Source organism: Pseudophryne corroboree, chromosome 1 (genome assembly GCF_028390025.1).
Source record: "Pseudophryne corroboree isolate aPseCor3 chromosome 1, aPseCor3.hap2, whole genome shotgun sequence".
Lineage (NCBI taxonomy): Eukaryota > Metazoa > Chordata > Amphibia > Anura > Myobatrachidae > Pseudophryne > Pseudophryne corroboree.
The window spans coordinates 1135537848-1135552017 of NC_086444.1; the positions used below are offsets into that span (position 1 = coordinate 1135537848).

General features: G+C 47.6%; 1 protein-coding gene across 3 annotated transcripts in view; it reads left to right on the top strand.

The window, feature by feature from the left end:
- CC2D2A (coiled-coil and C2 domain containing 2A) overlaps positions 1-14170 on the top strand; it is a 205272-nt gene that overhangs the window by 90899 nt on the left and 100203 nt on the right. For all 3 annotated transcript variants that reach the window (XM_063923787.1, XM_063923779.1, XM_063923772.1), the window contains exons 19-21: positions 6540-6678; positions 7232-7435; positions 8059-8151. In XM_063923787.1, coding sequence (XP_063779857.1) covers positions 6540-6678; positions 7232-7435; positions 8059-8151 — 436 coding nt within the window. The remainder of the gene's footprint in view (positions 1-6539; positions 6679-7231; positions 7436-8058; positions 8152-14170) is intronic.

The following is a 14170-nucleotide window of genomic DNA, read 5'->3' on the forward strand; positions in this document are numbered from 1 at the left end:
ATGTGTATCAGTGGGAAGGCTGCCCATATGTGTATCAGTGGGAAGGCTGCCCATATGTGTATCAGTGCGAATTCTGCCCATATTTGTATCAGTGCGAATTCTGCCCATATGTGTATCAGTGGGAAGGCTGCCCATATGTGTATCAGTGCGAATTCTGCCCATATTTGTATCAGTGCGAATTCTGCCCATATGTGTATCAGTGGGAAGGCTGCACATGTGTGTATCAGTGCGAAGGCTGCACATGTGTGTATCAGTGGGAAGGCTGCACATGTGTGTATCAGTGGGAAGGCTGCCCATATGTGTATCAGTGGGAAGGCTGCCCATATGTGTATCAGTGCGAATTCTGCCCATATGTGTATCAGTGGGAAGGCTGCACATGTGTGTATCAGTGGGAAGGCTGCACATGTGTGTATCAGTGCGAAGGCTGCACATGTGTGTATCAGTGGGAAGGCTGCCCATATGTGTATCAGTGGGAAGGCTGCCCATATGTGTATCAGTGCGAATTCTGCCCATATGTGTATCAGTGGGAAGGCTGCACATGTGTGTATCAGTGCGAAGGCTGCACATGTGTGTATCAGTGGGAAGGCTGCCCATATGTGTATCAGTGGGAAGGCTGCCCATATGTGTATCAGTGCGAATTCTGCCCATATGTGTATCAGTGGGAAGGCTGCACATGTGTGTATCAGTGGGAAGGCTGCACATGTGTGTATCAGTGCGAAGGCTGCACTTGTGTGTATCAGTGGGAAGGCTGCCCATATGTGTATCAGTGGGAAGGCTGCCCATATGTGTATCAGTGGGAAGGCTGCACATGTGTGTATCAGTGCGAAGGCTGTCCATATGTGTATCAGTGGGAAGGCTGCCCATATGTGTATCAGTGGGAAGGCTGCCCATATGTGTATCAGTGGGAAGGCTGCCCATATGTGTATCAGTGCGAAGGCTGCCCATATGTGTATCAGTGGGAAGGCTGCCCATATGTGTATCAGTGCGAAGGCTGCCCATATGTGTATCAGTGGGAAGGCTGCCCATATGTGTATCAGTGGGAAGGCTGCCCATATGTGTATCAGTGCGAATTCTGCCCATATGTGTATCAGTGGGAAGGCTGCACATGTGTGTATCAGTGGGAAGGCTGCACATGTGTGTATCAGTGCGAAGGCTGCACTTGTGTGTATCAGTGGGAAGGCTGCCCATATGTGTATCAGTGGGAAGGCTGCCCATATGTGTATCAGTGGGAAGGCTGCACATGTGTGTATCAGTGCGAAGGCTGTCCATATGTGTATCAGTGGGAAGGCTGCCCATATGTGTATCAGTGGGAAGGCTGCCCATATGTGTATCAGTGGGAAGGCTGCCCATATGTGTATCAGTGCGAAGGCTGCCCATATGTGTATCAGTGGGAAGGCTGCCCATATGTGTATCAGTGCGAAGGCTGCCCATATGTGTATCAGTGCGAAGGCTGCCCATATGTGTATCAGTGGGAAGGCTGCACATGTGTGTATCAGTGGGAAGGCTGCACATGTGTGTATCAGTGGGAAGGCTGCACATGTGTGTATCAGTGGGAAGACTGCACATGTGTGTATCAGTGGGAAGGCTGCACATGAGTGTATCAGTGGGAAGGCTGCACATGTGTGTACCAGTGGGAAGGCTGCCCAGATGTGTACCAGTGGGAAGGCTGCCCAGATGTGTACCAGTGGGAAGGCTGCCCAGGTGTGTACCAGTGGGAAGGCTGCCCAGGTGTGTACCAGTGGGAAGGCTGCCCAGGTGTGTACCAGTGGGAAGGCTGCCCAGGTGTGTACCAGTGGGAAGGCTGCCCAGGTGTGTACCAGTGGGAAGGCTGCCCAGGTGTGTACCAGTGCGAAGGCTGCCCATGTGTGTACCAGTGGGAAGGCTGCCCATGTGTGTACCAGTGGGAAGGCTGCCCATGTGTGTATCAGTGGGAAGGCTGCCCATGTGTGTATCAGTGGGAAGGCTGCCCATGTGTGTATTTAGTGTGGACTATAATAAAAAAATGCAAACATTATATTTCTCATACGTCCTAGAGGATGCTGGGGACGCTTCAAGAACCATGGGGTATAGACGGGATCTGCAGGAGACATGGGCACTTTAAGACTTTGAATGGGTGTGAACTGGCTCCTCCCTCTATGCCCCTCCTCCAGACTCCAGTTAGATTCTGTGCCCAGTGAGACTGGATGCACACTGAGTAGCTCTCCTGAGTTTCTCTGAAAAAGACTTTGTTAGGTTTTTTATTTTCAGGGAGACCTGCTGGCAACAGGCTCCCTGCTTGTTGGGACTGAGGGGAGAGAAGCAGACCTACTTCCGTGAGTTTAAAGTCTCTGCTTCTTAGGCTACTGGACACCATTAGCTCCAGAGGGTCTGATCGCTAGGTACGCCTAGATGCTCGTTCCCGGAGCCGCGCCGTCCCCCCTTTGCAGAGCCAGAAGTCAGAAGACGGGTGAGTAAAAGAAGATCAGAAGACTTCAGTGACGGCTTTGAGGTACCGCGCATCGCGCCATGCTCCCACACACACAGCGGCACTACAGGGTGCAGGGCGCAGGGTGGCGCCCTTGGCAGCATGAAACCTCACTAATGGACTGGCAAAAGAGGCATACAGTGTCTGGGCACTAAAACCAGACCCCCGCCAGTATAAATATGTGGAAAACAGCGGGGCTGAAGCGCGCCATTAAGGGGCGTGGCTTAGCCCTCACAGCTCTAATCAGCGCCATTTTCTCTTCACAGAGCTGCAGAGACGCTGGTCCTGGCCTCCTACACTGCTGTACAAGTAACAGGGTGCAAAACGGGGGGGCACAGTAATTTGGTGCTGTTTTATTAATATTAAAAGCGCTAACAGGTCTGAGGCATTATATTATACGTTTCAGAACCGGGATAGGTGCTGGGTTGTGAGCTGGCAAAACTCCCTCTGTGTTTCTCTAACAGGCTTTGCTGTGGGTCTGTCTCCTATAGCCCCAGTGTGGATGTGGGTGTCGGTACGCGTGTGTCGGCATGTCTGAGGCTGAGTGCTCTTCCCAGGAGGAGGCTGGAGTGGAGACAGAAAAGATTGTGGGAGTGACCCTGTCGGCACCGCCGACTGCTGATTGGGTAAATGTTTTGAGTGTTTGAATGCAAATGTGGCTCTATTGAATAAGAGATTAGATAACTCTGAGTCTCAGAACCAGACATGGAGAAAATCCATGGAGGATGCATTGTCACAAATCCAGACCCCCTCTGGGTCACAGAAGCGTTCATTTACCCAGATAGCGGATACAGATACCGACACTGACTCCGGTGTCGACTATAGTGATGCCAGGTTGAATCCTAAACTGGCTAAAAGCATTCAGTACATGATTTTGGCGATTAAAAGACGTTTTACATATCACGGAAGACCCTACTGTTCCTGAGACAAGGGTCTGTATGTATAAAGGAAAAAAACCTGAGGTAACGTTTCCTCCCTCTCATGAACTGAACACGCTTTTTGAAAAGGCTTGGGAAAATCTTGACAAAAAGTTACAGATTCCCAAGAGAATTCCGGTGGCATATCCGTTCCACTCTGGGGACAGGGAAAAGTGGGAGTCAACCCCCGCTGTGGACAAAGCTCTATCGTGTCTGTCCAAAAAGGTGGCGCTTCCGTCCCCTGACACGGCAGCCCTAAAGGATCCTGTGGATCGTAAGCAGGAAAATGCATTGAAATCCATTTATGTCACTACGGGTACGCTGCTCAGACCTGCCGTTGCATCGGCATGGGTGAGTAGCGCTATTGAAAAATGGTCAGATAACTTGTCATCTGATATAGATATCCTGGATAGGGATAGTGTTCTTTTGACACTGGGTCATATCAGGAACACTGCAGCCTACCTAAAGGAAGCTGCGAGGGATATTGGCCTCTTGGGATCAAGGGCCAATGCCATGGCAGTCTCAGCCAGGAGAGCATTGTGGATTCATCAATGGAATGCTGATGCGGACTATAAGAGGGCTATGGAGTCTCTGCCGTATAAAGGTGGTGTCTTGTTTGGTGATGGCCTCGCTGACCTGGTATCTACGGCTACCGCAGGTAAGTCATCTTTTCTACCTTATGTCCCTGCACAACAAAAGAAAACGCCCCACTATCAGATGCAGTCCTTTCGGCCCAATAAATACAAAAAAGGACGAGGGTCTTCCTTCCTTGCTACTAGAGGAAGGGGAAAAAGGTCACCCACTGTGGCAGGTTCCCAAGAGCAGAAGTCCTCCCCGGCTTCTGCCAAATCCACCGCATGACGCTGGGGCTCCTCTGCGGGAGTCCGCACCGGTGGGGGCACGTCTCCAACTCTTCAGTCAGGACTGGGTTCGCTCGGCCCTGGATCCTTGGTTATTGGAAATAGTAGCCCAAGGGTACAAATTGGAGTTTCAAGACGTGCCCCCTCACCGATTTTTCAAATTGGCCTTGCCAGCTTCTCTTCCAGAAAGGGAGGTAGTATGCGCTGCAATACAAAAGCTGTGTCAAAATCAAGTCATTGTCACGGTACCCCCGTCAAAACAGGGGGAAGGCTTTTATTCGAGCCTGTTCGTGGTCCCGAAGCCGGATGGCTCGGTCAGACCGATTCTGAACCTAAAATCTATCTGAAAAAATTCAAATTCAAGATGGAATCCCTCCGGGCAGTGATCTCTAGTATGGAGGAGGGGGATTTTATGGTGTCGGTAGACATAAAGGATGCCTACTTACACGTCCCCATATATTCTCCACATCAGGCTTACCTGAGGTTTACGGTTCAGGATTGTCATTACCAATTTCAGACGTTGCCGTTTGGTCTGTCCATGGCTCCGAGGATTTTCATCAAAGTAATGGCGGAAATTATGGTACTCCTGCGCAAGCAAGGAATCACAATTATCCCGTACTTGGACGATCTCCTGATAAAGGCGAGATCCAAGGAGCAATTACTGAAAAACATTACGCTCTCCCTGACAATTCTGCAACAACATGGTTGGCTCCTAAACTTACTAAAATCACAATTGGTTCCGACAACACGGCTGTCATTCTTGGGTATGATTCTGGACACAGAATTACAGAGAGTCTTTCTTCCAGTGGAAAAGGCTCTGGAAATCCAGAACATGGTCAAACAGATTCTGAAACCGGCAAGAGTGTCGATTCATCAATGCACTCGGTTGCTGGGGAAGATGGTGGCGGCCTACGAGGCCATTCAGTTTGGCAGGTTCCATGCCAGGGTGTTTCAGTGGGACCTGTTGGACAAGTGGTCCGGGTCTCACCTGCACATGCACCGGAAAATAATCCTATCTTCCAGGACCAGAATCTCTCTCTTGTGGTGGCTGCACAGTTCTCACCTCCTACTTGGTCGGGTTCAAACACTTTTGCTAAGTTCTACAAGTTTGATACCCTGGCTGAGGAGGACCTCATGTTTGGTCAATCGGTGCTGCAGAGTCATCCGCACTCTCCCGCCCGTTCTGGAACTTTGGTATAAACCCCATGGTTCTTTTGGTGTCCCCAGCATCCTCTAGGACGTATGAGAAAATAGGATTTTAATACCTATGGGTAAATCCTTTTCTCTTAGTCCGTAGAGGATGCTGGGCGCCCGTCCCAGTGCGGACTTTATCTGCAGTGCTTGTTTAATAGTTATTGCTTGTGTTACACAAAGGTTGTGCTTTGGTTATGGTCAGCCTGTTGCTGATTTTGTTCATGCCGTTGACTGGAATTCTGTTAAATGCCAGGTTGTACGGCGTGTTTGGTGGTGTGAGCTGGTATGTATCTCACCCTTAGTTTAACAATAAATCCTTTTCCTCGAAATGTCCGTCTCCCTGGGCACAGTTCCTATAACTGGAGTCTGGAGGAGGGGCATAGAGGGAGGAGCCAGTTCACACCCATTCAAAGTCTTAAAGTGCCCATGTCTCCTGCGGATCCAGTCTATACCCCATGGTTCTTGAAGCATCCTCTACGGACTAAGAGAAAAGGATTTACCGGTAGGTATTAAAATCCTATTTTTTGTATTTAACAGGCTAGTTGAGTCATTACTGCCTGCACCCATACTGTAGTGTCTATGGGATCTTTAGCATGTTTTCTACCCACAGTCTAGCGGCACCACCTGTCGTATTTCTGTAACTCTCATGGGGAGGGACTCGCATTTGCTACCTATGTAGAGTTGGTCATGCGTCCAACTCATTTTACGTTTGCATCCAACTATGGATGAGGCCCATTAGGTATAAAAGTACATTGTAGAGCCAGGTGCCATTTAATGCGTTGACTACCTGTTATGCCTCCATCCCACATGGAACACCACCTAGCGTGATCAGATGTGTCTGGTCACAAAGCTAGAGAGTACACTGGCCATTGAGGTGTTAAAGGACTAATAGGGAGCCTTCTAAAGAGAGGAGAAATTGACAATTGGAGAAGTTGACCACAGTGACCAATCAGCTTCTACTTATCGTTTTATAGAATGTACTTTAGAATTGCTAGCAAGAAACTGATTGGTTTACTACTTCTCCAGTCTTTAGTAGCTGTTGCTGCTTGTGCAGTGTGCCCACTGCGTTGTCTCTCCTGTAACCTGAATATCCTTCAATGATAGGACATTAACTAACGTAGACCCAGTATCGTCTATTGGAGCTTCTGGACTGACTGACATGAAGAAATTAGCCAAGTGGGCAGCAGAATCAAAGCTCGATCCTAATGATCCCAGAAATACATCTCTCATGCAGCTCATAAAGGTAAGAGATGGGCTGTATCGGTGGCCTGTTACAAATTTCCTGTAATAGTAGTGACTCTGATAGTTTTGCTGCAATGATCATTAGTCACACTCGCCCACTTTCTTGGTACTTCCGCAAGGCTCCTGAGCTAGAGACGCCTGTACTGGAGAAGTGGGCGGAGCATAAATCTGTGCCTTACAATGCGGGGGCGGGGCTGCAACAATGCACTTTATAGAACCATGCCTTTACACTTGACCAATTTTGCACCAGCTTTACCAATGCATTACTAATTGCATTACAGAGGTTTATATTTTCTTTTCATGCGGTTGAAACATTTAAATATACTTTGAAAATATCTGTAAACTTATTGTACACAGGAATTCTGCACCAACACCGTTGTACATTAAACATACTCTGCAACATGGGCCAGTGGGATGTTTAACTTTTCGTACAATACACACATTACAAACTTAAGCATAAGACATACTGTCTGATTTTCCACGATGCAAACAAAATGTGTGCAATATTTTTTAATACATCTGTAATTCAGCCTGTACTCTCTTATTCATTCTAGATTGCAGACAGCGGGAATGCCTATGTTCCTGAATTCTTCAGGCTTGAGCAGCTGCAAAAGGAGTTTGACTTTGTGACCGATGAAGAACTGTCCAAATCGAAACGGTTCCGGCTTCTGCAGCTCCGTAACCAAGAGGTCGCAGAGTTCCGCAACTACAAAATGGTGCCTATAAAGGAGAGAGAGATTCCTGACAAGGTGTTTGCGGTAAGCAGCATTAAGTATATATCATACACATCATTGGCGGAACTCCATGGAGACAGGGCATGTACCAGCCCTGAAAGTTGCGCACTGGACCGCACCACACCTCAATTATGTGGCGGGTGCCCACTGTGATGGATAATTCATGAGATTTAGCCCTGGCCCCTCCATGACAGACTGTCAACAAGGCCACACCCTCACCTAGTGGCCATAGGGTTGGGTACCGACAATGCGGCCCTGGCGGTGGTATGCTGATGGGCAGGGGGTGAGCGCAACCGACTGTCGGGATTGTAAGTGGTCAGGATGTAGGGGGAGGTATTATGTCCGGTCACATAACTACATCCCGTGGCCATACTTCTTTTTAGGTGTACGCAGACGTGCGCTTTTACCCAGGCGGTGCTCTGCCAGCTTTTCACCCTAGAGTAAACTTGATATAACCTGACTGGAAAATAATTCTGCAGGACTATGTAATATGCAACTTTAAAAGCAGGGGATCATAATAATAAAAAATATTCCTCTCCGTTTGTCTTATACATGTTAATATTGTTTTATCAGTACATGTGATGCTAGATTGACACACACTCAACTCTTATTGCAGAATTCAGAGTATTTTCTTTATTACATTGTAGAGTTGTGAGAAGAGATTGCGGGATGAAGATGTGGGCATTGCAGAAACACACTTAGATGCACATAGGATTCGTGTTGCTAAATACCTTCATAAGGTAAGTATAAATTATTCCTTTGCATGACCAAAAATTACAAAATGACATTTTGTGTAATAATAGGTTGGTGTGCTTTTGTGTCTAAATATCCTTAGTCGCAGGGCTGCTTGCGAAATGCCCACAGGTACTGTATGTTTCCAGTGGGAACTGTCCAGTTTGTAGTATTTCCCCAGCTCTGGCCACTATCTTTCCATGGTGCGGTGTTATTCACTGGTACAGTTACAGTATAGGAGTATGTTAAAGCCTATGTAACTATGGGGTTGATGAATCCATCATTAAAAGAGTAGAGAAGTTGCCCATAGCAACCAAACAAATCCTACCTATCATTTTATAGAATGTACTTGATAAAAGTAACCTTGCTGCTGATTGGTTGCAAAGTCTCCTTTAGACTATTAAATTATTTTTGGCCAAATGTAAAACAGCGACCGATACCCAAAACTGCTTTATTAAGTGAAGGACTGGGAGTCCAACAGAGCAGCTAATTTTAAACAAGTTTGGGAACCCAGATCAGCCCAGATACTCTATCAGCCTCTCCTCAAATGTCAGAGGGTCCAGATTGCCAGCTGGGATACATTTGTTACATACAACACAGCCTGTGAGAAAAGTCCTGATGCCACATAATTATACAGTCATTTCATAAGCTAATGTTTCTGAATATATATTGCACAGTTCTGTGCAGTCAGAAATGTGTTCAGCCTCATTAGTCTTAATTGTAACTGACCATTTAGTTTCCATAACACACATACCTGGGGCAATTAAGTCCAAAGAAAATAAACCTATAAGACATGAAATGAAGAACATGCAAACTCCATGCAGATAGCAGCCTTGCCTGGGATAAAATCCATTGCTGCAATTTGGCATGTTACTGCACCTTCATGATACACTGCCCACCCTATTCAGTGGAGGACCGGTGGATTTACAGGAGGCATCAGAGTTGGACCATGAATGGGTCTTCATCTGATGTGTAACCAAAAGTCCCAGCATGCCCTGCCGGCCTCTTTAGTATACGTTCCACAACAGCCTTACACACAGAGATTGTGTAGGCCTGAGTATGATATTTCTTTGTTGCTTTCATTATAAACCTAAGCCTTGATTGTTTGCCGTATCGCTGTGTTCCCATGTTATTGTGGTGTTCCCATGACAGTAGAGTAGCATTGGTGACATAGGGGTCTATTTACTAAGACTTGAGGAGAGAGAAAGTGGATGGAGATAAAGTACCAGCCAATCAGCTCCTAACTGCCATGTTACATGGGTAACCGGTCAGCATACCGCTCATCGAGATACCAGATGTCACAATACCGACGCCGGGATCCGACTGGGTTACCATCCCGCTGCCGTTATACTAGCAAGATAGGTGATTGCCCCTTTATGGGTGTCCACGACACCTGTAGAGGGAGAATAGAACCTGTGGCGAGAGTCAAACGATGGCGAGCCCGCTAGGGGCTTCATTGTGCTCGCCCCCCATGCCGGCATTCCACCACTCGGGATGCTGATGTTGGTGTACTGACATTCGGCATCCTGTCTGGCGGTATAACATACCGATCCCGTTACAGGCTGTGTTTAAAAAATTACAGGAGCTGGTTGGTACTTTACCTCCGTCCACTTTATCTCTTTCCAAGGCTTAGTAAATAAACCCCTTAGGGCGGAATGCACTAAACCCTAAAATGCGTTGAAAACACAGAAGATTTTGTTTTGGGGGGTTTTATCACATTTTCCATATGGTCCTTGTAGTTTGGTTCCGGTGGGTAATGCCATCTTTGGGTGGCTTTACACAATAGAAACCTATAGGCTTCTATCACAATTTCCCTCCCAGCAGCCCCCGCAGCACGTGGGTCTCTGGGCACACGCACAGAAGGTCTCCCGGGGCCGAAACCCAGAAGTCTTTCTATTGCAAAGGACAGCTCTCATCGGGGAGGGCTGTCCTTTGCAAACGTCTTGGTACAAACCAGCGGATGCAATGCTTAGTACATCCCGCCAAAAGACAGAAGCGAAGAAGTTGCCCATAGCACCAATCAGCTGCTTCCTATCATTTTATATAATATACTTTATGAATGCTACACTGACTGCCAGACAGAAGCGAAGAAGTTGCCCATAGCACCAATCAGCTGCTTCCTATCATTTTATATAATATACTTTATGAATGCTACACTGACTGCCAGCAACATTTGCATTTGTGTTGTATGCACTTAATTGTACATTTGAGCATTAGTAAATCTATCACCCACCTTTTTTTTTTTTTTTTTTTAAATAATAAGCCTCGATAAGAGGATTTTGGTACTTACCGATAAATCCATTTCCCTGAATCCTCTAGGGGACACTGGAGCATCCTTAGACATTAGGGGTGTGAAGCTTGCAACCGGAGGTGTGGCACAATCCAAAAATAGCATTGTCTGCACAGCTGGCTCCTCCCCCTTCACATCCCTCCTCCCTCAGTTTGGAAAATTTGACTGAGAGAATAGGACATGATACTAGACCACCTGGCGAGGAACCGAACCGTACATCAGATCAAACAGCACCCAAGAAACTCTTACCGAAAAAACCTAACGCTGTTTGCACGAACTGTTTGAACAAGAACTTTGGAGACAGCAGGTTGACAGCACTGAGGCGGGCGTCCAGTGTCCCCTAGAGGATTCATAGAAATGGATTTATCGGTAAGTACCAAAATCCTCTTTTCTCTTTCATCCACTAGGGGACACTGGAGCATCCTTAGACATTAGGGGACGTCCCAAAGTTATCCCCAAGGGAGGGAGTGCTGTCGGTGGCCTGCAAAAGTAAACGTCCGAACTTAGAGTCTCCGGACGCAAAGTTATCAAACATGTAAGATGTTGTAAACATGTGGGCTGAAGACCACGGCGCCACTCAGCAAAGCTGAGTAATGGAAACACCACGGGTAGCCGCTCATGAGGCACCCACTGATCGGGTGGTATGAGCACCCGCCTGAACCGGAACCTGTGTGCTACAGGAAATATAAGCTTGCCGAATGGCAAGTCTAAACCGTCTAGACAAAGACTGTAGAGATGTTGGTCAACCCTTCCTTGGCCCATCATAAAGAACAAAACAAATGGTCCGACCTTCTGAAAGGACGATGTAACCTGCACGTATACCCCTAAAAGCTCGGACAACATCAATGACACGTCCCCATCTGCGAGACCCTAGGAAGATGGGACCACGATTGGCTGGTTTACGTGAACCCCCGAAACAACCTTAGGAAAGAAATCCGCTCTTATACGGAATCCCGCCCTAACCGCATGAAAAATTAAAAGAGGACTTATACACGATAAGGCTCCCAACTCAGAAACCCGCCTGGCTGAAGTCAAGGCAAGCAATAATGTGACCGTCCAAGAGAGATATATCAGGTCCATTCTGGTTGACGGCTGAAAATTTGGAGATCTCAAAAATTCCAAAACCAAATTTAAGTCCCTTGGCGCAGCGGGAGGACGAAAAAAGGGGGTTGTATCCTCAGAACCCCCAGTAAAAAGGTTTGAACCTCTGGCAAGAATGCCAACCGCCGTTGAAATATGGAGAGAGACGAATTTGAACCGTCAGAACGCCCAGTCTCAGTCCTACTTCTAGACTGGCCTGAAGGAAAAGTAGAAGTCTGACTAAGTGGATGTTCGTTGAATTCCACCCACGTTCTTGACACCCGTCCATGTATCTCTTCCAAATTATGTAGCAGTGCAAGGCTGTGACCAGCTTCCTAACGACAAGCGTCGTAGGGATGGCCGTTCTTGGTATACTGCCGTGGCTTAAGATTCGGAATTCAACAGCCACGCCGCTAAACGCAGCCTGTGCAGGTCTGGTGTTGGAACGGTCCCTGAGATAACGGGTCCTCTGTCTGCGGTAACCGCCGAGGATCATCCGTAGTAACCCTTGCAGGTCTGAGTAACACCTCCTGCGGGGCCAATCTGGTGCGATTAGAATCGCCCACACTCGTTCCCGTTCCACGCCTTTCAGAAACCTGGGTATGAGTGGGAAAGGTGGAAAAATGTGTCTTGTAACACCAAGGAAGTGTTAATGCGTCCACTCCTTCTGCTGCTGGATCTCTTGTCCTGGACACATATATCTGGGCAGCTGATGGCTTTGCCGAGACACCATTAGGTCGACTTGAGGTAGACTTCATCTCCTCACCACCATGTCGAAAATCCGTGGATGTAGGCACCACTCTCCCGGATGCATGTCCAGATGATTTTGACAATCTGCTTCCCAGTTTTCCACACCGGGAATGAACAGTGCCGAGAGGATGATGCTTCGTCCGTCTGCCCGCCCACAACAAGATCTTTGTGGCTTCCTGTAACGCCATCCTGCTCTTTGATCCTCCTTGACTAATTATTTAAGGTGACGTCGTGACATTGTCCGACTGTATCTTTAAGTGTTGACCCATGTCTAGGTCTTCGGTTAAGAGAAGCACGTTGTAAACCGCTCTCAGCTCGAGAATGTTCATGGCGTCCACCTGAAACTGATGTCCCTCCAGGACAGCCCCCCAGCTTCTGAGACTGGCATCCGTTGTTAGGATTCTCCAATCCCAAATGCTGAATCCCTTGTCTGATGCGAGATACCTGCGCGACGACCACCAATTTAAGGAGGGTCCTATGCGCGGTGAAAGTCAAAATACTTCGATGTAAAAGCCAGTGTGACCCTGCTCCCTGAGCAGTGAGGTTCATCTGGAATGGTCGGGAATGAAGTCTGCCGTACTGGAGAGTTTTTTTTTTTTTTTGAAAGACGCCACCATCTTCACGAGAAGGTGCCCACAGAGGTGTAGAGAAACAGTTTGTGACCTCAGCACCTGAGTCACCAATCTCTGTAGGTCCTTGACCATATTCTCTTGTAGGAATACTCAATTGTACCGTGTCCACAATGAGACCCAGGAATTGAATCCATTAAGTTGACCTGAGGTTGGATTTCTGGAAATTCACAATCCACCATTGTGAAATGTGAAATAGATTAGATGTCTTAACATTCTCGATCAACTGTTCCCGAGAGGATGCTCAGATTAGTAGATCATCTATCTCAATTCTGCAACCCTGGTTGCCATGATCTTCATAAAGATTAGTGGTCGATGATCGGCCGAACGACAAGGCCCTGAAGTAGTATTGATCCTTCACCTGTGCGAACCTTAAGTAAGCCTGGTGAGGCGCCCAGATCGGGATATGTAGATATGCATTATGTTCATGTATATCACAAATACGCCTTGTTCTAAGCCTGCAATGACCGACTGGATTGATTCCATCTGGAATCTATAGACCCTTAGAAACTGGTCTAAAACCTTTAAATTGAGTATAGTCCTGACTGTCCCATCTGGCTTTGTCACGACTAAAAGATTGGCATAGAACCCCGTTCCTCTGAGATGTTGGGAACCGGAATAATGACCTCTGACTGTAGCAAATTTTTTTTTTTTTAATTGCTGTCAGCAGTGCTTTTGCTTTCTGAGGGCACTGCACCCCTGGGAGATTAAGTAATTTATCCAAAGCTTTGGTGAAGCTTTGGCCTAGATGTCCCGAAAACTTTCCAGACGTGCGCCCCCCAAGGGGGACCCCAGGAGGACTGGGAGGCCGTCACTCCACGGTCTTGTCAGCAGTCTGATCCTGCTCTCTGCCCCCACGTACCTGTGTACTGAACACTCTTCTTCGGGCTCAGAAGGACTGTGATCTAAATGAATCACACGCTGGTCCCGAATAACCTCTCCTAACCTGTGGAGCGGCTCCGTATAATGAGTAGGTAGAAGGGTGGACTCCCCTGCTGTAGCCTGCAAAATCCACTTGTCCAACTCTGAACCAAAAAGCATCTCACCCCCAAAGGGGCTGGATTCTACCGCCTGCTTGGTGTCAGAGTCTCCGTGCCATTCTCTGAGCCATAAAATCCGTCTAGCCGATATGGCCGATGCGGAGATGCGCGAAGTTATTTTGCTATGATCCTTTGAGGTTTGACATAAGAATGAAGCAAATTCTCGAATGTGTTCTGCCAGTTGGGTAATCTCTTCCACGCTATCCTCTCAATAGCCTGTACAATACGCCCAGACCAT